The 24,387-nt window shown below is 40.6% G+C and overlaps 2 protein-coding genes across 7 annotated transcripts in view; both read left to right on the forward strand.

Annotated features, from left to right (window-relative positions):
* The first annotated feature begins 275 nt into the window (after window positions 1-275).
* Window positions 276-11,380, forward strand: psmd2 (proteasome 26S subunit ubiquitin receptor, non-ATPase 2). The gene is made up of 21 exons (XM_030398714.1): window positions 276-483; window positions 1,796-1,852; window positions 1,965-2,129; window positions 2,706-2,827; window positions 3,446-3,670; window positions 3,792-3,950; window positions 4,429-4,573; window positions 4,952-5,012; window positions 5,212-5,358; window positions 5,551-5,657; window positions 6,010-6,137; window positions 6,270-6,357; window positions 6,446-6,608; window positions 6,821-6,922; window positions 7,310-7,461; window positions 7,609-7,692; window positions 8,184-8,352; window positions 8,973-9,067; window positions 9,167-9,293; window positions 9,440-9,558; window positions 10,575-11,380. The coding sequence occupies exons 1-21, from the start codon at window positions 361-363 to the stop codon at window positions 10,755-10,757; spliced, it is 2,721 nt and encodes a 906-aa protein (XP_030254574.1). The 5' UTR covers window positions 276-360; the 3' UTR covers window positions 10,758-11,380.
* Window positions 11,381-12,858: 1,478 nt separating this feature from the next.
* The window catches only part of eif4g1b (eukaryotic translation initiation factor 4 gamma, 1b), a 42,147-nt gene continuing 30,618 nt past the window's right edge, over window positions 12,859-24,387 (forward strand). For 3 of the 6 annotated variants that reach the window (XM_030393712.1, XM_030393758.1, XM_030393727.1), the window contains exons 1-4: window positions 12,859-12,972; window positions 23,318-23,368; window positions 23,628-23,749; window positions 24,221-24,304. In XM_030393712.1, coding sequence (XP_030249572.1) covers window positions 23,675-23,749; window positions 24,221-24,304 — 159 coding nt within the window. In that variant the 5' untranslated portion in view covers window positions 12,859-12,972; window positions 23,318-23,368; window positions 23,628-23,674. The remainder of the gene's footprint in view (window positions 12,973-23,317; window positions 23,369-23,627; window positions 23,750-24,220; window positions 24,305-24,387) is intronic. The other 3 variants (XM_030393721.1, XM_030393736.1, XM_030393746.1) reach the window with 1 other exon arrangement.

Here is a 24,387-nt window from a genome sequence, read left to right on the forward strand (position 1 = left end):
TGCTTAAAATCTCTCGAAACAATTTGTATTGAATGAGTGTAAGTAACAATTCAGCGTGTTTTATGGCTTCAAATATATCACTCAAAATGTGGATGGTTTTTAAATACTACTAATCAGCAATAAAAAAAAAAATCGTAGTTTTTCAGCGGGACTTTGAGCTGCTTTTGTTTTGTCTTGTTCGAAGTAAAGTTGCCACTCGAAATTCCCGTGTTTCCCGGGACTTGAAATAACCCTAAAAAAGCATATGAAATGGCCACCAGCAGGGGCGGTAAAGAGAAATCACAACACACCGTCCGTGCCGAGGAAGAAGCTCTCCCTCTCAGTTCCGTTTGCTAGCCGATAGTTCATAGAGCCGCAGTCATGGAGGAGGCAAAAAACAAAGAGAAAAAGCAGCCCGAAAAGACCGATGAGAAGGACAAGGAAAAGGAAAAGGGGCAGCAGCCCTCGGGAAAGGATAAGGATAAGAAAGAGGAGCAGGAATTGGTAAGATTCGGCATTTTCCTCATTCAAATGTGTTGTAACCAGCGTTGCAAGAACCAGACGTGTTATTTTGCCTTAGTCACTGCCGCTTTGACAACATGGTTGAGCAGGCCGAAGTTGTTGCCACTCAGTGTAGATAGCTGACAGGCTCTCCGTTACTATAAACACATTTCTCAAATAAAGCACACTCGCTTTGAGTTGTTGTAATTTGGCCATTCTTAGAAATGGTGTAGCTGAAGCGACCCTGTTAGCTTTTAACTCTAGCCTAGCCTAGCGCAGCCGGTAGGCTAATGTTAGCTTCCCAGTCGTTTTCGCTGCTGTCTGTAGTGTCATCGCTGCTAGCTTTCCTCACTGTGGGGCTAGCATATTCAGCTAGCCAGAGTTACCCTGTGGCACCGTACCGTATGACACAGCAGCTAAGTGGAAGACGAATGAAGTCTCACGCCGCATAATAATACTTATTCTGCGTTTTACTCACTGTACCAACAGACTGTCTTGGTAGTTTAGCGTGTGGTAAGTCTGTAGCCAACGCTGGCCAGATTGTTTTGTTCCATTTAGTTAATGTTAGTGGCTAGCCGTGAGAAATTGAGTGCAAACAAGGAAATGTATAGCTATCTTGTTTATGCCTCGTGTAAAACATCAGCATTCATTAACGTTTAACATGTCATTATCACAATGCTGCCTAATGAAGATAAAGATAGCCGTTTAAACGCTAAAACTCGGCAATGCCTGTTTTAGACAATAAACCATAGGTATTTTTATACACTAGCTCTAAATGCACCAACCAGATATGCACTGTTATAAATATATGTTACAGGACTTTTTTATGGTTTCGCATCAAAGATGCTAGTAAACTTGAAAGGTGCATAAGTGTCAAAGATTAGTGTCTTTTTAAATGGTGGCTAATGGCAACACTTCATCCTTAGTGCGCATGCCAATTTACAAACAGTCCTCTATGTCAGGCATCTACAAGATCATTAATCAATTTTCTGTACCTGTCACTGTGGGTACCTGATTTACAGCCAGTATTCAAAGCAATATTATAATGTATTACACTGTTAGGCAGCAGCAGCAATAAGCCAGTCGTTGGCAAGTTAAAGTTTTGGTTAGTTTTGAGAAGAAAGCAGTAGTAAACAAACCTTAAGGCCATCATCACATTATCGACATAAAACTACAAGCTTCGCCCTCCTCTTTAAGACATGCAGTAGTAGTGACAAATAAACTCTTGTTTTGTTTCTTGTTTTTTTTTTTTACATTTGCAAGATTTTGTTGTCAATAACAGATTGTGCTAATTTCTTCTTTCACTATGTCTCAGTCAGAGGAAGACAAGCAGTTACAAGAAGACCTGGAGATGATGGTGGAGAGATTGGGTGTAAGTATTTGATATATTTTTTAAAACATTTTTTAAACAACAGCCTCTGTGTGTCTGAGATTAAAAGCCCCCCACAAAGCTAAAAACCTCACTTGTTTCTACACATTTGCAGGAGAAGAACACAGAGTTGTACCGTCCTGCGCTGGAAGAGCTACGCCGACTAATCCGCTCCTCAACCACCTCCATGACCTCGGTACCAAAACCCCTCAAATTCCTGCGTCCACACTACGGCAAGCTCAAAGAGATCTATGATGGCATGGCTGCTGGAGAAAACAAGGTGAGATTCTGCTGTGCTGCCAGAAATTAGAAAATTAGGAAATTAGTGAACAGGCACAATTTTGCCCATATTTCAGTAGAATCACCAGATGAAATATGGTGCATATTTCTTCGAAACGTAATGCACGTTTGAATGGTGTTGTAGTATTCACATCATATTGTCATAAATTTACCTTTTTAAATGTTTTTAAAAACTGTCAGTTATTTTTCATAACACTGATGTCAAAACCAATGCGGACATTTATGAACTGCAGCTGCAGCTAACACAATCAATATCGATTAGTTCACCACTTATTTTCTTGATTCAAACAAGGAATTGTTTGTTCTGTAAATCAACAGATGTCAAAATTTAACATTGTAATTTTTGAGAGGCCAAAGTAAGGTCTATTTTGGTCTACCAGCTCATAACAATAAGATGTATATGGTATTTTAATGTAAAACTGGGAAAAGCCGAAAATCCTCACATATAGGCTCTGGAACCATTAAGTGTTCAGCATTCTTGTTTGAAAACTGACAAACAATGAATTACTCCTCAAAACAGCAAAAGTTCAAACATGTATGGTGTCTTTAATTGCAGCATTTCTGTGCTGATGTGGTGTCAGTCCTGGCCATGACCATGAGCGGTGAGAGAGAGTGTCTGAAGTACCGTCTGCTGGGCTCTCAGGAAGAGCTGGCCTCCTGGGGACATGAATATGTCAGGTAAGACACGACTCTGCATCATCAGCTAATACATTACATTTGTCACTGTTGGACAAACAGCATTGTAAACAGACAAAATACAGAGATAGTTTGCTGTTATTTTTGTATGTAGTGTGCGTTACATTAGAAGAAAGATCCTCCTACTCCAGGAAAATGGGTGCTATCAATTGCTATCACATTCTGTCCTCAAGTTTTATCAAAAATGAAGCTGTTCCAGTATTACATGCCCTTACAGTAGTTAATGTCCATTAAGCTTGGAATTCTGTTTCAGCTTTTCATAAAGACGAGTGAAAGAACTGTTTGAGAAATGACACTGAGAAATGAAAATTATCCAGGCAGAAGTGGGGATTGTCATGGCAAATTAATTGTATTGGAAATGGAGACTGATGCAGTTTCCTTCCCTGACTATTGGTGTACAATGCCACCATAAGACCTATTGTTAGTGTAAAGTATAGGCTCACTCAAAGGTCACCATGTGAAGAAGAAAAAATGATGTATGTGTGTTGAGTACATTACTGACTTGGCAGAGAAAGCGTTTACACACAACCACTGGGCAGATGATAGGATAAAAACAAGGACATCTAAATATCCATTACCTCTCTTTCTGATGTCTTCCAGGCACCTGGCCGGTGAGGTGGCTAAAGAGTGGCAGGAAGTGGAGGAGAGTGACAAGACACAGCAGGAGACGCTGCTAAAACTGGTGAAAGAGATTGTGCCCTACAACATGGCCCACAATGCCGAGCATGAGGCCTGCGACCTGCTGATGGAGATTGAGAGACTGGAAATGCTGGAGGACTACATTGATGAAAACGCCTACGGCAAAGTCTGCCTGTACCTGACCAGGTATATCCAGGTTTAATATTTTGCAAATAAGACACCAACACTATTATTTAGCATGTGGTACACATGGAGATAGTTGAAATATGTCATTTTCGTCTCTTAACCTTCTGCATCTGTCCTCCAGCTGTGTGAGTTACGTTCCTGAGCCAGAAAACTCTGCACTGCTGAGATGTTCCCTTAAAATCTTCCGAAAGTTCAACCGCTACCCAGAGGCCCTGCGCCTGGCCCTGATGCTCAACGATGTGGAGCTAGTGGAAAACATATTCACATCCTGTAAAGACATGTAAGGACTAAATAACAGTACACATATAACAGAGAAGAAGGCCATGGTAATGATGGCCAGATCCCTTTCTAACATAGTTCTGATACAAATCTGCAGTACCTTTTGGTGTAAAAACTCATTTTGAACTTGAGCTGAAGACAGTAAAAGGCTTCAGCAGTCAGAGTTGGTCAAATGAAGTGAGTAGCTTTCATGATAACAGTCTTCAAAGTATGGATTTGTATTCCTCCTCCACAGCTCTGCAAAGAAACACTGTCCACGTAAATACAAATAAAGAATTTTGTTTCAAAGCAACTGTACGTTTGGAACTGGATTTAAATAATCCTGAAGCCTTAAATTGGCTTGAGCTAAAGTTTGGAATGCATTTAAACCCAGAGCCAGTACTGTAGATTTCTTCCATTGAAAGAGATGTTGGGTAGTGGAAGGCCTACTGTGTCACCATGGTTGATGTATTAAGAGGTAATCTCTTGTTGCCTTGCAGAGTTATCCAGAAGCAGATGGCCTTCATGCTGGGTCGTCATGGCATGTTCCTGGAGCTCAATGAGGACGTAGAGGACTACGAGGACTTGACAGAGATCATGTCCAACGTGCAGCTCAACAGCAACTTCTTGGCCCTGGCCAGAGAGGTGAGAGACATGTAGGACACCTGAGACAAAACCTTTAGCGTTTTACTTTTAAGGCACGTCATGGATAATTATTCAGACACACTCAAAGCTGGATACATGTTCGTCAAGCTTCGCTGCGGATTAGAAACTTCTAGGGCTGTGTATGACTCCTGTCGAGCAATCCAGTGGATAACGTCAACAATCAACTGCTTGAAGTCTTGAAGCAGCTGCAGACGTGATACATACAGTTTATCACAGAGTTCTGTGATGCCATAGAATATAGATATGCAAATTGTTACTGTTGCATGTTACACATCAAACTATTTTATTGTGTACATTTCATTGAAAGAGATTTAATTTCACCTTTTGTTAATAAAATACACGTCTTGTCCTCCTCAGTTGGACATCATGGAACCCAAAGTGCCTGATGACATTTACAAAACACACCTGGAAAACAACAGTGAGTCCATATCCACAGGTTATGTATGTTCAGTTGGGTGTTGTTTGACAGAGACATCATTTTGATTGAATCAGCCTGCGTAAGAACAATATCTACTGTAAATTAAGGATGACTGCTGTGATTTACAGGCTGAAGTGAAATACATTCTGTGTATTGATTGTTCATCAGTTATACATGACCTCTGTGCTGTATGTGACAGGGTTTGGAGGCAGTGGCTCCCAGGTGGACTCGGCTCGCATGAACTTGGCCTCTTCCTTCGTGAATGGCTTTGTCAACGCAGCTTTTGGACAGGACAAGCTGCTCACAGACGACGGCAACAAATGGTTGTACAAGAACAAAGACCATGGTAAAAGAGAAAACACACTTACACACACACACTCGCGAACAGTAGTAGCTGTAGTAGCCATATGAAGCCATTTTACTTACTGAACTTTTCTTAACATTAGTCTTGACTGATCTGATCTACTGACACCCTTGTATTCACGATGATTACTGATTGTGATTGTTCAGTGACTAAAGATGATGATTATGTCCTCAGGTATGTTGAGTGCAGCAGCCTCCCTGGGTATGATCCTGCTGTGGGATGTCGACGGTGGTCTGACCCAGATCGACAAATATCTATATTCCTCTGAGGACTACATCAAGGTAAACATCAGGCTAGGAAGTGTAGGAAACATTCCCATGATATAGATCATATATTACCAGATCATATCACAACCTTTTTAAGATGTGCCATCACCATTATTGTATTATATTATTTTTTAATAATGTCTTTTAGTTCAAGAAAGTCAGAACACATTTGCTAAAAGTCAGCATAATTATGTGCATTGACTTGGGTGCAACTCCATTAAAATTGCTTCTTTACAGGGTGGTGAGTTTGGTTAAACAGCCATTATCTATTTTCTGATCATTCCTAGGGTTATTACCCAGGAGGAAAATGCCTTTCCTTGTTTATCTTGTTTATCTGACACCTGCATGTCTCTCTGTCCTTGTTCAGTCTGGTGCCCTCCTGGCCTGTGGCATTGTCAACTCAGGTGTGAGGAACGAGTGTGACCCAGCCCTCGCCTTGCTCTCTGACTACGTCCTTCACAACAGCAACATCATGAGGATAGGAGCTATCTTTGGGTAAGGAGAATGTTTAGATGTGGAAAGTTAAAACATGTGGGCATATGTACAGGGCCAATTATTCTAAAATATACAAAGACAGGCTATTTAACACTTGAAGCGTTCGTAATCCTTGTGGTGTGATGCTTTCAGACTGGGCCTGGCCTACGCTGGCTCCAACAGGGAAGATGTCCTTTCTCTGCTTCTCCCTGTCATGGGAGACTCCAAATCCAGCATGGAGGTATGGATGAGTGTTTTCTTTTAAGCACTGGTCTCACTCTGAAAAACACGCGCAAATGTTGCTAAACCCAGACGTATGTAATCTACAGGTGGTTGGAGTGACGGCATTGGCATGCGGTATGATCGCAGTGGGATCTTGTAACGGAGACGTGACCTCCACCATCGTCCAGACCATCATGGAGAAGAACGAACAGGAGCTGAAGGACTCGTATGCCCGCTGGTTGCCTTTAGGCTTGGGACTCAACCATCTTGGTAAACATGGGCATTTACAGGCCTCAGAACTGATAATAACTCCATAACTATACATTCTTTAAAATGGTGAAAAACAAAGCAGTATGTGGTGTCTGACAGCTTTTTCTAAACCTCAAGATATATTTTAGAGGTCAAATACCACTGCATCATTTCTTTCCTTCTCTTGCGATGTAGCTGCTGTAACTGTTCTGTTGGTTATTCTTTGTCTATAGGGAAAGGAGAGGCGATTGAGACGACCCTGGCAGCTCTACAGGTCGTACCTGAACCTTTCCGCAGCTTTGCCAACACACTAGTGGATATCTGTGCATACGCAGGTCAGTCTCATAATACCATTTTCCAGCTATTGTGAAATTATTTTGCTTTTTACTCATTTGCAGAGAGCCATTACACGATCTCTGCATGTACTCCAGGGTGTCTACATATCATTTTTTTAAAGACTTAAATTCAGTTTTATAAATCTTGGGCTTTTAAAGGCCATCTCTTGAATTCATGCAGTATATTGCAAAAGTAACTGCCAATATTGTTACTGCTCATATATTTAAACCTAATACTGTCCTCTTGCCACTTAAGTGTTGGCAAAATGTAGATTAACCTAACTCACTCAAATAACCTTATTACTACATAAACCTACATCTGCACAGGATTAATACCACCTACCTAGTCTTAACTCAGTGAAATAAATTACTTCGTCTCCATTTCAGGTTCTGGAAATGTGCTGAAGGTGCAGCAGCTTCTCCATATCTGCAGTGAGCACTACGAAGCCAAGGAGAAGGAAAAGGAGGAGGACAAGGACAAGAAGGATAAGAAGGACAAAGATAAGAAGGAGACTGCTGCTGACATGGGCTCCCACCAGGTAAGGACCAAATTATTACCACTAATAACTTTTCCATTATCAGCTATATTATTTATTATTATTTAATTATATTATTGATGCTTGTGAAGTTTTGTTTTATGAAGGAAAAAAAGATAAAAATGGTTGTCTTTTCTGTTTTACTCCCAGGGTGTAGCTGTTCTTGGTATTGCCCTTATCGCCATGGGGGAGGAGATTGGTTCTGAAATGGCACTGCGAACATTTGGACACCTGGTCAGTAGCACAGCTTACTGTCAGTTTTTTGTTGTTGTATGGTCTTTCGTTTACTTTTACTGGGTACGTTATTGTTCTCCACCTCTCCTTTCTTATTCTTTTGTTCGACATCACATTATTTTATTCCAGTGTCTGTTCAAAAAGACACTCAGTGAAAGTAAGAGCAAATAGTGCTTTCAAATTTTCAGGCCTCAGCATCTGTCCATTGTTTTTGTTTTTCCTCTGATGCACATTACTTGATCTCTGCTTTTGATCCTACTCCATATATTGTCTTTTCTGTCTTTACATTCATAATCTGGCATTAGTTGCTCTGTTTGTACTTAAACTAAGATCATGGCATAACGAGTTTCTTTCTGTCAATTATATACTGGGATGTGACAGCTTTATAGGCGATCACCATAATGGGATCCAGATTGTTTTTCCTCTCTTGGTCTTTGTTTGTATTTTCATGTCTTAACCTCTCTTATTTTTCTTTGTGATTATATAATCAGCTGCGTTATGGTGAGCCCACACTGAGGCGAGCGGTGCCGCTTGCCCTGGCTCTCATTTCCGTGTCCAACCCTCGTTTGAACATCTTGGACACACTCAGCAAGTTTTCTCACGACGCTGACCCCGAGGTGTCCCACAACTCCATCTTTGCCATGGGCATGGTGGGCAGTGGTAAGTCTGATTATAAGCATTACATTTAATAATGTGAACTGTGCAACATTAAAATCATGTGTTTCACAGTATCCTGTTAATAAATCACTAATTAGATGTAACAGTTATAGTAGAATAATGATTTATCTTATGCCTTATGTATTCGTGTGTTTTAAACAAAATTTGCAAAACAAATTAACTTTTTTATGTCAAGTTAAAACCTACTAGTTATGTATTTTGAGTACAGATACGTTGCTCAGAGCAACGCTATTGTAACATAAACCAATATAATACATTACTGCTATAATGTGAATGTCTGTTCATTTTAGAATTGCTGTGAATATTTTTCCGTTTCATAAGTTATTAATTTTAGATAGAGGTTCAGTGTGCTGAAAGTTTGAAACTCTGCAAATTAAAAATGTTTGAATGACAAATGTGTCATTCTTCATCAAAATGCATCAATGTCATATATATAAAAGCGGACCCTACTAGAGTTTTTCCCCAGTTTCACCACTTACTTGAAGGTGTTATTTGCATATCATTGTCAATGATGCACAAGGCCGCCACATTGTCTGGAAGTGCATCCAGTGTTAACTTCCTCAACATATTTAACATCCTCTTCATTATTTCCATTTCCTCAGGCACAAATAACGCCCGCCTGGCTGCCATGCTACGGCAGCTAGCCCAATATCACGCCAAAGACCCTAACAATCTCTTTATGGTCCGACTGGCTCAGGTAGGTGGCCACATAAAAGGCACTGTGTGCCAGACACCAGTGAACTTCTGGGTAAGTGTGTGAGCTGCTATTGACTCTGTGCTGTTTGTGCTTCCACAGGGTCTGACTCACCTGGGCAAAGGCACACTGACACTCTGTCCCTACCATAGCGACAGGCAGCTGATGAGTCAGGTTGCCGTGGCTGGACTGCTCACAGTGCTCGTTTCCTTCCTTGACGTCAAGAACAGTAAGTTAATTTTTAATTTTAGCGTCCGCTCTCAGCTCCCACAAACACTTCATCTTGTCAGTTTCTGTTTTGTAATGTGAAGGTTTTATTCTGTCAGTGATTTCTCTGTGTTGATATTCTCCCTGTGTTCACTGTGTGCATTACAGTAATCCTGGGGAAATCTCACTACATTCTTTATGGCCTGGTAGCAGCCATGCAGCCACGCATGCTGGTCACCTTCGATGAGGAGCTACGGCCACTGCCTGTATCTGTCAGAGTTGGACAGGTGAAGCCTAGAATTAGCATTAGCAGAATTAGTCCAGCAGACATATTTGTAGAAATTCTGCTTTATCTGTTAATGTAAAACTGTATATATCTTAAAAGTTATAGCTCTACTAGACTTACACATGTTAAGGGAATATTATAGTTGGCTTTTTTAATGATTTGCCTTTTTTATGATTTAGCTGAGGCTTTATTAATATTTTAATGTTTTACCCACTTGCTTATATTAGGAGTGCCTGGATTACTCTCTAGTTTTTCTTGTTTAGTCTCTTTTTCCCTTTTTTGTAGGGTTTAGTCTACATTTTATTACAAAGAACAACCAGTCATCTAATTTTCTTGCATTTTATTGAATTTGCTTGACTCTTAAAGAAATAGTTTAACATATCAGGACATATGCTTTCTGGCTGAGATCAGATGAGTAGATTGGTAGCACTTTCACATCTGAAATGTGTTGTAAGTTAGCTTAGCAAAGACTGGGAAACTCTTATACGTTTTTTACCTTTTTGAAAGAGCAAGACTAACTAAAAGGACCTCTAATGCCTCCTCCTCTAAAGTGTTATTTCATCTTAACACCTTATAATTGTCATCACTATTATGTTGCTAGGCAACTAACAGACTCCAGGAAGTCAAAGGAAGTCACAGGTCAAGAAACAGTTTGGCACATAACCCTGTAAAGCCACCACTGGTAGTTATTTATTCATAGCTTTGTATGGTTTAAACAAACATTTTGATTGGACAGGGGCAGACTAGCTGTTTCCTCCTGCCTCCAGTCTTTATGCCAAGTGAAGAGTCTCCTAGCTGTAGCTTCACATTTAACAAGAGTACAAAGTGTTAAAAGTTCTCCAAATTAGCAGATTTCCCTACATGTATTTTTTTACTGTTTGAGGACATTGGTTTGTAGACAAAAATCCAACATGCGTTTAAAATAAAAAATAAAAATATGTTGTTGAGAATTTAGAATTTGATCATAAACCAAAATCCAAGAATTTTGCTCTGACTGTTTTCTTCATCTGTCTACAGGCTGTGGATGTCGTGGGCCAGGCAGGTAAGCCAAAGGCCATCACAGGTTTCCAGACCCACACCACGCCGGTTTTGCTGGCTCATGGAGAGAGGGCCGAGCTGGCCACAGAGGAGTATCTCCCCGTTACCCCCATCCTGGAAGGCTTTGTTATCCTTCGCAAGAATCCCAACTATGAAACCTAGATTACCCCCCCCCATGCAAAAAAATAACCCATTCTCATTGGCATTGGCCTCTTACTCTGTTTAAAAGGATAGCCCTCCATGGCTCTTGGCAGTTGTTATATTAAAATGTTTATTGTGTGGCTGAAAAGAGCAAGGCAGGTCTATCCTTCCTCTCTGAGTCTTCTCACCGTCACCATTTGTGGCCCAGCTCCAGCACTCATTAAAAATAGATAGTTTGGGTCTGGTTAATTGGATTGAGATGACACGGGGAGGGTCAGACTGGGACCTCATTCTCTCTACATAGATTGTTTCCCCATCGCTGTTGTTTTAATCCATCGATCCCACATGCGCTGAACAAGCTGTTAAACTGACCCGGGGCCGGTTCAAAAGTGGGAACTGTTCACCAAACTTCTGTATATTTCATCAGTGAATGAATATCAACTGCTCAGTCGACATCAGTTTTCAAATGTGTTTTTTCCCCACGACTTACATTCTTGGTCCTCTTTTGTAATTAGAGCATTTAAAAGTATGTACTCTTCATCACGTTTTTTTTTTTCTTCTGTTTTGTTTTCTTTGGTTTTGTTACAGTAATGTAAAAGGTTGAATCCAAAATAAAAACTCAGATCCACATGGTGGAAATGCGAGTGCTGTGTGTTGTGTTGTCCATTTAGATTCAAAGCACCGTATGTCATGGCTGGCTGATAATATACAGGTGCACGGGAAAGATATTTATTTCCCATAATTTATTTCAGAGAGTGAAACCTTAATATTTTGTGGATTCATTACACCTCAAGTGAAATATTTCAAGCCTTTTGTTTTCATTTTGATTCCTACTTTTTACAGCTCAAAAATAAAAAATACAGTATAATACAGGATTTATGATATAATATATTACCATTAATACAGTGGTCTGCAAACCAGTTACCAGTCCTGCTGGATAAGGAAATCAGCTCTAGTAACTGATTGGCCAACCGACTCGCCTTACCTAAACCTGTCAAGAGGAAGATCAAACACCAGACCCAACAATACAGATGAGCTGAGGCAGATAGCGGGCTTATCAAAGCACCCTGTGCTACCATACCACCTCAGCAGTCCCACAGGCTGATTGCCTCCATGCGTTGCTGCACTGATGAAGTGCATTGTGCAAAAGGAGCCCCCCCCCACCAAGTGTTGAGTGCAGAAATGAATATAGCCTACTTTTCAGGAGGTCGACATTCTGTATTCCAAAATCCTTTTATTTATCATTGGTCTTATGTTATATTTTAATATTTTGATATACTAAAATATTTCAATGGATATGTGTAATGAGTGTAGAATATATGAATGTTTCCATTTTTGAATAAAGTTACCAGAGAAAATGATCTTTTCTATGATATTCGACTATTTTATTTTTTTAAGATGACGAGAAGCACATTCATCAGAATTGAGCAGGCAGCAGGCTCTCCACCAGGAGGCGCTATTTAGTCGATATCAGACATTACTACACAGTCTTGGGGGAAAGAAAGGTACCGCACACACGTGTGTGAGTATTTATGGAGAAATCTGGGAAGATACTATGGATGTACTTGATTTTCTCTTTCTTAAACCTCTATGAAGGCTGTGTAACGTATTTCCCCTGCTTCCCTCTCCTGGGGACACATCTACATCCTTTAGAATAAATTATAAAACTGTATCATTGGTCTATCATGTCACAGAGTTCAATTCATCCTTGAGGATATTTGCAAAACTGTAATATGGGTCGTATTTTTCAACATTTACATTTGAGATAATTGCATAGTTGTCAATTTAAATGCTAGCGATCATGCATGCACTGACCATTTTACTGTCTCAGTTACAGTGTCTGATCAATATTTTTGTTTTGACACAGATTTAGTTCCGTTGTTATTAAATGTTTCTTCTCCTTTTTCTGAACAATTTATAATGATGACTAAGTTAAACTGAGGTGCACATAATGTATTTCTTATTTCTGTCAGCATATCGAAACTTGTTTTATTTTGAGAACTTGGTTGAAATGTCTCGGGTATCTACAGAATATGTAAATGTATCTAGTTACGCATGTATTTTAAGATGAGCCGGGAGACAACAGGTCTGTCCACACAGCATGGATGTGTCTTTACAGCCGAGATCACGATTACTGGGAAAGTTTCACGTGATGGGATTTTGCCGGAATTACCTAGCTACCGGCTTCCGGAAAGGTTTTCCGTCCGTCCGGCTCTGCGGACTCAAGGAGAGAAAGGTAACGGCCGCAGTCCAGAGTTAAATTCTTATTTTAAATGCTCATATTTTCACAAAAGTGTCATGTTGCTGTTACATGGAGACTCCGGAAGGACATTCACATATATGTGTCGCCCTTTAGCCTGAAGATATTACTAGCTGTGGTGACTTACTTGAGTGGTTTCTGCTGAGTGCTGTCCCTGCTGTGTTTTCAGGGATTAGCTAGCTAGCTAGCTGGTTGCTAGCATTCAATGCTAATGCGACGTGGGTGTTCTTTCTTCACTTTAGCTAGTCCGGCTAGCAAGCTAATGCTGTGATAGCCTCATAGATTTGCCCTTACTCATGTGACGTTTGGAAACACAGTATATTGTGTGTAATGTATTAACTATAGCAAGCGACAGACCGACTGTCGCGTCTCAATGTTGTCGTTTTCGCCCGTAAACGTAATTTATGCCGCTTGCTATCCAATCGTTTGCTAACTAGCCACACAGTGGGCTAAATAACTGCCAGTGGGTTAAATCACTCTAGTTCTGTAGGAGCCGTGTTTTGCCCTGGTTCCAGACTCCTAGCAGAAAGTGATGGAACTCGTGTGTTCACATGTGTTAGCATGGCTGTGTGAGAACTGGGATCGTAAACACATAGCAGACTGATAACTTGATACCTGAAACCATTTGATGGCCATGTCATGTTGGTGCCAGCAATCTGAAACATTATTGTTTGGCGGCAAAGCGTGGAAAGGTGGTTTAAAGATGTGGTTGTGAACATTCAGCCCGTTGTTCATGCAGAAGGGTCAACAGACCTCCGTCACCTAGTTACCAAGACAACATATAAATAGGCCTATGTGACAATATATGCTGTCATGCATTTAGTCATGAGGGGAAAGATGCTTTGGAGACTGATGTGACAGGACACTTGTTTCGAACTTAGAAGGCAGTGACATATTTGTGAGGGCCTTGCTGTTGACAGGTCGCTGTGCCTCCAGGTTAGCTGGTGTAATGGAAGCTATGCCACACGAGGACATGTGTATATAATCTATATATCTATCTATCTATCTATCTATATGATTTCCCATCAGCACCCTCTGTAATGCATCAATGTGAATGTAGGCTGTCGTGGCTGTGGTGATGGTGCTGTTACCCTGGGCGAGATGTTTGACTGCGAAATGAAACGGAGGTGTCTGACTCATTCTGGCTAACGTTAGTTACAGTAACGTTACTCATTGTTGTCACGACATCTTGACAGCACTGCTGCTGTCTTTATACCTAGCTAGCCAAAGACTTCGAGCAGAGACGGTCACCGGATCTGAGTAGCATATGTGAGCTACTGAATAGGAATTTTATGAGCTAATAACCTGGAGCCACCTCCTTAGCTTGACAGTTATCTAGGTTAGTATTCCCATTCATCGATATGAGCGTCGTCACGCCTGTCTTTACTGCTGACCCCTTAAAACGTCGTGTGTTTGGCATGTTTCACGCTTTTCATGAAATAGATGGTTGTCACAGCCGATGTCGTTTGAGGTGTGGCTGACGTGAAGCCGGCAGCTGGGCTGTGCATCGCGCCAATAGCAGGAGAAACCACGTGGTAAATCCAGATCGGGCCTATGAAAGTTAGCAGCATGGCTAACAGCACATCACACAGCTGCACACTTCGCACCCATATTTGTGGATCTCGTGGCAAGACCGATCGCTCGATAAGTGTGGGTTTTGTTGTAATGGCATGCAAATAGCTGTCTTTGTTGTACGCTGCGTGTGTGAGTAGACACGCAGGCAGGCACGCCCCTGTGCCACAGCAGTAGTAACCCACAGTTAAAGCAGAGGAAACACCGGTGTGTCACCACTGGATAGTTAGCACTCATGGTATGAGCGTCGCAGCATTCTTCGGTCACTGACGTTGTGTTAGATAGTTGGTTTAGAGGACTGCATCACTGGCATGTTCATGTTTGTTGATCACTTCAGCCTGCTCGCTGCGGCAGGCTTGAGGCTGATGTTGAGGACTGCAGACATGTGACCTTAACTGAGAACGTGGGTCCAAAATGGATGCAGTTTCCTCTGCATGGGCACTATATGTTTCTCCCTCGTCCACCTATAAACATTGATCCTTGTTTACCACTCATCAGTCCAGGAGAATCTTATGCAGTGATCTCAGACCTGCTTTTGTCAGGGTGAACAAAACTAATGGCAGAAGTGAAATGGCAAGACAAATGCATGACGTGTCAGAGTCATGCTGTCACAGTTTGCCTGACATAAGGACACAACTGAGCCTCCTGTTGTGAAAGTTCAAAGCCTGGAGTCTGGACATGTGTGGGTTTTGGCAGAATTTTAGTTAACTGGAGGAACACGAGGGGGATGGGCTGGGCCGGGCAGAACAGGCTGTGCTGGTGTGATGCTGTGTCACTGGAGCTGAACTTTCTCTGTCTTTACAATGTCTCAAGGAAGTCAAATGTGCTGGTTGGACTTAATGGTTCGAAATGTGATTATGGGAAACCAGTTTTGTTTCAGGTACTGACCAATGTCAGTGGCAGAGCAGTATTGTAAAGAATGTGTGTCTTCTGTCTGATCTGTCCTGTATTAGTCCTTTTTGTTTTGTGTTTGTTAAAGCTGCTGCAGTTTTATGTTGAAGGAGCACTCCACAAATTTTACATTTTAAGATTACTTTCCCTAAATGTGATCAAAATGAGTTGGTTTTTGGTTATGAAGGATGGACCCAAGCTAGGTGTGCACAGTGATGTCGGCAAGTGATGAGCTAGTGAAGGCTTTCAAATGAGAGATCGGCACTGGCCTGAAATAAACAACAATAAACAAGATGATGCTGTAATTATGTGAATACAAGGTTAACGGTTCACTGAATAGCTTTATTTAAAGTGAACGTCTACGTTTTGAGATGTCAAAATTAGCATGTATATGTTTTTTTTAAATTTTATTTCTGGTAAACTTGCTGAAAATAGCTGATTGACTTCTTTCCACTTGCCAGGAGGGAGACTGCCTTTCTGTTTTGTGTGTGTGTGTGTGTGTTTGTCTGTGTCTGTGTCTGTGTCTGTGTCTATGTGTGTGTCTGTGTCTGTGTGTCAGCAAGAACACGCTGGGAAAACAGGCAACAGTAGAAAGCAGCAGATTATATACTTCATCAGACTGCACCCAGAAGACCTCAAAACATGTTTAAAAAATAGTCCATATCAATATCACCTGGAATTAAACGCATGTCCCAGCTTTTTGTGTCACCATGTTACTATACAGCAAACACACTGTCTCTGTGACAGGTACAGACTGCTATCACAGGCTGCAGGCCATTGAACTGCGTGTGAAGAGTTAGAGCTTAAGTAATGGGTAATGGGCTTGGAGCAGCAATTACGGTGGGCAAATGTATTCTAAGTATTTTTTATATGATGGTATTGCAAAGTATGTTAATTTGCAGCAGGCCATGAACTCTTGAAACCATGACTCGTTTGTTTTGTTTTTTTTTTTCTTTTTTTTTGCTGATGTCACCAGGCAGTGAAGTGCTTTTGTTTCTCAGCATAGATACAATTGCTAACATCCATTCTCAGCAAGCAGCTGTTTAACATCAGTTGCTCTTGGTACAGTGAGTCTAGATCGTGTGTGAACAGACAGTGACTACACCCTTCATAGATGATATGATAGACATCTTCTTCAGCAAAGGTTCTTGTCCCCCTCTGCTCCTCACAGGATCATAGGAGTGCACGCAGAGACTTATGCAACTGTTGAAGGAGCATGTCTCACCAGCAGTGGTTCCCGTGGTTGGATCTCCACAGTTGTGCATGTCAGACCAGCTCAAATAACTGGACTGTGTGTGATTAAGGGAGTGGGGTGAGTGGGTCATATAACTCCCCTAAAGCACAGATTCCTGCAAAAATGACGGCCTCTGTGGTACCCCTCATTGCCTGTAGTGACTGTGCCCAAAATTGCGCTGATGACTAATTTTTAAAATAATTCTGCAGACTAACCTGTGTGGTGTTGACGCTGTCTGTCAGTGGCACAGTAGTTGTTTGAAAAGCCAGCCCTGTCTTAATACTTCAGGGGGAAGCATTTCAAACAAGTAAAGGTTTTGTTTGTGTTCCTCACTTAGAAGAGTAGAGCCTGCGAGCCAGTGTAGGTTGTAAGTCTGAGACCCTTTATCAGCCCTGATATTGTTAACTCAGCATTTCATATCCCAGTTAGCCCCACTCAGTCTGACAATCTTTCTGTTGGTGGAAGAGCCTTCGGACATCTGCCTGACACCCCTATGCAGTCTAACTTCACCCTAACTTATATCTATGCCACTCTCTTACCTCCAAGGCTCCAGTATACCGGGGATGAGCTGCCTGCCGATGTCTGTCAGCAAGAGTTTTTTTAAGTATGGGATTTCACCTGGCCGTATGAAAACCTTCGCTCCATTATTATCTTTTGTTCTTTTGTCTGTATTGATATAGTCATGGCAACAGTGATCATTACAACTATGTCTGCAGTGTGATTTCCTCCTCTTTGAAAAAAGAAAAAAAAAATTCCCTGCTTCATCATGACTCAGGCTTTTTACGCTGCTGCTTCTTGGTGTGTGTGTGTGTGTGTGTGTGTGTGTGTGTGTGTGTGTGTGTGTGTGTGTGTGTCAGGGAAGGAGGAATGTATGTGTTTGTCAATGTCAGAGAAAATGTAGGCTTTGACTATAAATGCTAAATGTGTCACTACTTGCAATCATCAACACTCTAATTCCAAAGGTACTGAATGAGGAGGTTTAATTTACTTGTTTCCTGTGATACAAACATGTGCTATGTTGTTTTTGTGATACAGTTACTTGCTCTTCTATTGTGAGGTTTTGTTTGGGTTGCATGAGACCCTGTGTGGTCATTTGCTCTCCTTTAAAAGCATACAGCTCCTGCTATGGCTGCACGATATTGGAAAAAAACTGACACTGCATTTTTTTTTTTATCCTGATTTTAATCCCAATTTTTGCCATAAAGTGTAGTAATAGCTTATTTAGGAATACATTTCAGAGATTCAGGTAGCCTATAGGTAGGTAGACCTTCTGTAAACTATAACACTTTGTTTTTTAAGTAAAACACAATACTTTCAAGTACATTCAGAACATTGGAAACCCTGACTATTAGAAAACATCTATCTTCAGAGGCCATAACAGACTTTACCAACAGTTGATCTAAACAAATCAATTTCAGTCCAACTCTCTGTAAATAACCTTGGCCAAAACAATAAACAGTTCAACATAAAGTGCCAGTTGCAACAACAACATAATAAATAGTTGCTTAGCATTTCGGTGATATCTGAGGCTTGATATGCTGCGGTGATACGCAAACTCCTTCTTGCATAATTTGCACACAACCGTGCTCTTATCTACGCTGCCATCCGTCTGCTTTTTAAAACAAAATTTCCCATCCATGGGGCCAACCAGAGCGGTCTCATCTGCTTCTTCGTTCATTGTTGTTGTCTGAAGTCATGAACGCAGTTTTGGGCAAGCTACTCGAAAAAAGTAGTGAGCTAAGCTACAAGTTACTCTACATTAAATTAAGCTTCACTTCACCAAAGCTACTCCCCAGAGAAATGTAGCAAGCTAAGCTACAGCAAAATGGCAAAAGTAGCTTAACTACATCAAGCTATTTTTTTTTATATTGGAACAACTTCATTCCTAGTCAAAGCTATCTCAGTGATCAATAAAATTATCAATCAGACAGATAAGCAGGCAAAAATGTTACGTTCAATTGTTTATTAAACAATAATTTGTGCTTTCACTATTTTGTATATTTTATTATTCAACTATCAATGCACACTTAATTCTAACATCCATGGACAGACATTCACCTTGCTACCACAGCAATATCCACCTGACTTACACTAATGGACAGTGTCCTACACTGTAGCATATTAACATAATTTAACAGCAAATAGTATATTATAGTTGTAGTTTTCGTTAAGGTTCTCTTGTCTTCTAGTTTCAGCTTTATAATTTATATTTGATATTTGAGTTAGTCTATTCAGTTATTGTATATAATTCAGCCTTTAATTGTATTTGTTTCTTTTCCTACCTCATTGTTTTTGGATTTTGATTTATGTCAAGTGGCTGTAACACTTTAATTTCCCTTTGAGATTAATAAAGTACTCTATCCATCAACCAGTGTCTCATATAACTGGCAGTTTCAAAAGTGGTATTTTTATTAGGCCCACTCTGTAGTAGTAGCTATATCTACATACATTTTAAGCTAATCATTTTGACTAATCACCATACTTTGGTTTTGTAGAAATTGCATTTTTGCTGTATCCTGTGCTGGTTAAAAATTACAAAAGTAACAATTCAATTGTAAGGGCGGGTTTTCAAAATAAGACCTGTGCAGGACTCTGCTGGGTGGTACCGACGTAAATGGTCTAACAAATTAGTTGTTTTACCTCTCGTTGTGGCAACAGATGCAAGGCACTGTTTTTTTAATGTTGTTACCAGCGACTCTCTCCATGTGCAGGAGCATGGTCTGCTTCGGCACACTGAATAACAACTAATGTGATTGGTGTATCGCTGTGCATGCAGAGTCTGTATGCACAGTGTGTGTCACGTACCCTTGAAATTAGATGAGTTCATTTGCATCCTACATCGAAGGCTCTGCGATGTGACTATTGCACACACGTACATCACTATGGCGATGCTCAAATGATATATCGTGCAGCCCTAGCTCCTGCTATTAGGGTATATCTGTTGTGCAGTTTTGGATAACATTTAATTAGCACACGTGTAGTTTTACTGTGATTTTGCCACAATACATGCTGAAGAAGGGCTTCCACAAGAATAAACAGCTTGATGGTAGAGCTGTCTTTAATTTATCTTTTGTTCACTATGGAAGGAGTGATATAATCTAAAGAAGATGATTACAGTCAAATCAGGAAGTGACCCTTTAGTTCAGGTCTCATTATTCCGGTGTTAAATTGAAAATTGGTCCGCATTTGCACAAAATTGCAAGTCAGCTCTATTGATCAAAATTAGTTACGTTGAAAACACAGTATAGCTCGAGATCATTTACGGCAATCCTGTCCCCAGATGAATGTGATTTTGAGTGTGGCTCATTTCCCTGTCATTGACATAATGGAGCGGTAAAAGCTGGAAAGAGTAGACAGAGTTTTGTGTGATGGTACTACTCAGTTCATGCAAGTTACACCGAAGAATCCCTACCCTCAGTCAGTGGAGTGAAACATGCACTAAAACATGTCAAGTCTCTGACCAGCAATATTTGGAGTCTGTTTATCACATATAAATGTCGAGGTTTATTCTAAATCCAAAGCATATTTCAGAGCTGGTGCAATTGTAAAAGTAGCAAATGGTAGTATGCCAGTGTATACAAAATCTCACTTGCTGTAGGAGGTTTGAACTGAGGCACGTTCACTAAAGTTGAAAACAATTCAACTTAGGTGCATCAGTGAAGTGCCTGTTCAAAACCAACTGATCGGCACAGATTGTTTGGTAATGCGAGGGGTACACAGATCCAGCCTCTGAGCTGTTCACAGACTCATTAACATATAATATATTTGATATTTACAATTTAAAATTGGATGATTACATCTGTACTTTTTGAGCTGAACTGCAAAAATCGATAAGAGAGGCATCCTGGAGCAGTTTGATGTTGCTACCGAGAGACGTTAGATATTGTAGCTAACATTAGCGAGCAAACTGCTGCGGACAGGCTCTTAAAATCTTGCCTCCAGTTTTCGCTGAAAAATAGAAAACCTGTGTTAACTGCATCTCTCCCCTCATACGGACTCATTTAACCTTCATCTTTGTTTTATTGTCACAAAGCATTACTACAGCAAGTTGTTGCGCCACGCAAGCCATGCGAGCCACGCCCCCAATGCTGTACATATAGCTGGTTGCTGTTTTCAAAATGTATTAATATTGAACATGACACTTGTCCAAATTGCACCTAATTCGACTTTGCACTTCCTTGGGTGCTCAACAATACTAGGTGACAAATAGAATATTACAATATTTTTGGCCAAATACACCCTACTGTTATGCAGCCTTTAAAACCAGGAAAAGACAAATATAATGCCTATCTTATAATGATATCCAAAATCTAGGATGTTATCTAGTCTCACATCATGATAACGATATATATAAATATCATATATTGCCCACCCCTACTACAGATAAGTAAAATAGCTGTAAAGATACAATGCCAGTGTTTTATATTGGTTGGATAACATATCAGAATCTATACCACTGACGACGTTTCGCAAATTAAAAGACATTGATATTCTCAGTACGGAATAGTCCACCTAGATGGAGCAGGAGGAGTTTGTACTTGACCTGAAAAGGTGCTGGACAAAAATTGTTTCGACATCAAGCAGACAAGTGTGTAACATGATGTTATCTGTGTCACGCAACATTTTGGTCACAAACAGTGACACAGTTGTTTTTGATCCAGGATTGTGTTGTAATTGTGACTGGATTAAATTAGAAAATGAATGAATCATCCACTGGTTCAGTGATTTAACAAATACAAGTTAGAGATGGGCTACTTCAAGTGGTGAGGAGACATCCCAAAAAATTGCATTTCATTGTCTTTGATTTTTCTTACAAGGTAGTAATTGCTTGTATCTTTTCTGACTCTTTCCTTGTGGTTTTCTTTCTATCTCTCAACAAAGTTTAACTTTAAATCCCCCCTTCCTCCAAACATATAACATTCAGTTGTAATGCTCTGTAGTTTCTTTTGCAGATGGACAAATCAAAACTCTGCTCACTTTTGCCTCCGGTTACCATTATTGTTAAATGCAGGTTTAGGGTTGGCGTTGCACTGCTTATTTATGCCGACTGTGCTGTAGTCTTAATTACTATCTCCCAAAGAGCCATGGAAGACTGTAATAATAACAATAATAGGTGATAAATAAAGAACTATAAGGTATAATGATTAATGGATTAATTTATTAGCCAAGCAATTACCGCGTCCAAGGGGTAGCAATACGAAACTTTCGTCAACTTATGACTTTCGCCAGCCATGTGCACCAAATATTATGCTTCCATGTTACAATTTCAGTGGATATTGTCGTTTTCATGGAGACACACGTCGTGCACAGAGGGGAGAGCTCTGTGTGCTGCATTAAGTAGCGCAAAAGAAAAAGAAATGCAATATGTGGCGGTCGGCCTTGATTCCATGACGCACCTCCACGAATTAGTCAATTAGTGGGAAACACTGGATTAGCACAAAGACATGCTGGCTGACCGCCTGGGGAGCTGGGCAGATCAAGTTGACCAGCAGTGCAGCTCCGCCTCTCCTGCTGAAGAGTTGGCATGTTTTTTTTATACCTATACTCGAGTTCAAAAACTTTTAGAAATCATACGATGTACAGCATTTCGTATCCATATTTTCCCAGCACAAATCCACTTCATCCCTGTGCACTGAGGATAGCAGAGTTGAAGTATCATACATTTTCAGAGACTGCAAATTGCTTCAGTTAGGTCCTTTTGGCTTGCCGGTTGCATCCAATATAAAACCCCCCAAAAAACCCAACTGGTGACTCAATAATAAACTCCATAATTGCACAAAAAGCATGCAGTGCTGGTGCATACCTGTGCAAATTTATTGGCAATTGCTGATTGATGGGCTGATGGTTGCTGGTTGGAAAAACATTGCCCACCCCTATAACACACCAGCCATGACGCAAAATCCATGTGTATGGTGCAATGGAAAACAAGACATCAGAGAAGTTAGTTTGGCTAAACATTTGTATCACGTTTTATGTTGTACATTCCATGTATCACACAGTGGGATATTTCTGCATAACATGTACAGGTATGTACAGTATTTCAGTACTAACAGGTTAGAAGATGAACATGCAGGGATGGAGAGACATATGGAATAGATCTGGCACAATTCACCTTATTCCTATTATTCACTTTTCTAATGCCACGTGTGCACACTGATTTAGGTGTTGAGGCTGATGTGATCTCTTTACAAGATCACCTCTAGCCATTTCAAATTTACACCAATTGATGATATGATAATTTGTTCTGCCTATATGTTGATTTTGACACGATCGTCACATTGGACTGTGGTTTTGCTGAGCTGTATCATCCAAAATGTATGTCTGTTATATGATGTTCTTGTTGTCTTAATGACATCAACATCCATCTGTTTAATACCTAGTCCTTTTTTGGAAAAAAAAAATGCTATTAGTGGATACATTGTCATTGTTTGTAGGGGAGTATCTTCATTCTTTGAGCTGGCAGACTCCTCAATCATCATCAACGCTCTATTTTGTGAATTAGGTGTAGCACAAAGGACTCAAAAATAGTTTCCTTTTTTAAAACCCTTGTCTTTTAAAAAATGACAATGAATTTACCCTGTAACCTTGTAATGTTAGGCTTCTCTTTTTTTGTCTGTCTTTCAGGAAAAAACGTTCCTCAGTGTAACCACACTTAGGACCCAAAGATTCATAAATGTGAGTATAAAAGTGAGCTTCAAGCTGACTTATTAATGTTGACTTAAAGTCAGTTATTACTGAGTGTTTTGTTAATTTCAATTTCAAAGACCTATTCAAGTAAACCTTATCCTACTAAATGTACCTCACTTTATTAATTGGTCACCCATTAGACCTCACCACTGTGGCATCACAGTGATTGCATTAACTGGCTGGCAATTTTAAACTAAATACATTTAAAAATGGAGACCTGTTTAATCACCCTGTTCTCTTTTGTCAGATTTATACACAGGTCCACATCTGCCTCCCCATGCAGAACTCCATGAAATGAATAAAGCACCACAGCCTATAACAGGATCCCCCTCCAACCCCCACCCTGCCCCCTCCCCTGGCCTTTCACAGGTAAGAAACCCGGCTACTTAACTTCCTTTATTGGCCCCTTTTAAAACAGCTTGGTCTCTCCCACATGGTTTTTCAACAAAAAGGGGCTGCTGTAGGACATCGTTGTTATGCACTTAACAACAATGCACTCTCTGGTGGAGAATGTTTGCAGCAGGTGGCCATGTTTACAAAAGCCAGTATGTCAATTTCCAACCCTTGCTGTCACATTGGCATCTGACAGTGTAGCTTGCAGCACCTTTCAGTGTTACTATCAGCTATTAAAATAAGAGTATAAGTTTCCCCTCCTCCTGCTTAAGGTGTAGTGTGTATTCCAAAGAACATCCTTTCACACATTCCTTTACTACAAGACTTGGATATGAAGAGATGCTTTTGTTTGACATCAGTACCAGTTCACTTGATGACCACATCTCACTCCCTATTCCTCCTGCATCCCATTCTTCTGCTGTTGACTTCACTTCCTGTCTCTTGCAGCCCTCATTTCCCCCTGGGCAGCCCCCCTCTGTCGTGTTTGCCACCCCACCTCCACAAATGAACCCAACACCACAGCCCCGACAGGTAGGCCAGCTCACAACTCAACCACCCCCACAGCACACCTAAAATGGTGGACTTTGCTTTATTCCAGAAAACAATTACTCTTT

This window comes from Sparus aurata, chromosome 2 (assembly GCF_900880675.1).
Source record: "Sparus aurata chromosome 2, fSpaAur1.1, whole genome shotgun sequence".
Lineage (NCBI taxonomy): Eukaryota > Metazoa > Chordata > Actinopteri > Spariformes > Sparidae > Sparus > Sparus aurata.

What these genes read in the sequence shown, in the direction of transcription:
- psmd2 (XM_030398714.1), top strand. Translation starts at nt 361, where the DNA reads ATGGAGGAGGCAAAAAACAAAGAGAAAAAGCAGCCCGAAAAGACCGAT. An exon ending in CTTGGGACTCAACCATCTTG is followed by an intron (nt 6,609 to 6,820) that starts GTAAACATGGGC and finishes CTTTGTCTATAG; the next exon opens with GGAAAGGAGAGGCGATTGAG. An exon ending in CTGACATGGGCTCCCACCAG is followed by an intron (nt 7,462 to 7,608) that starts GTAAGGACCAAA and finishes TTTTACTCCCAG; the next exon opens with GGTGTAGCTGTTCTTGGTAT.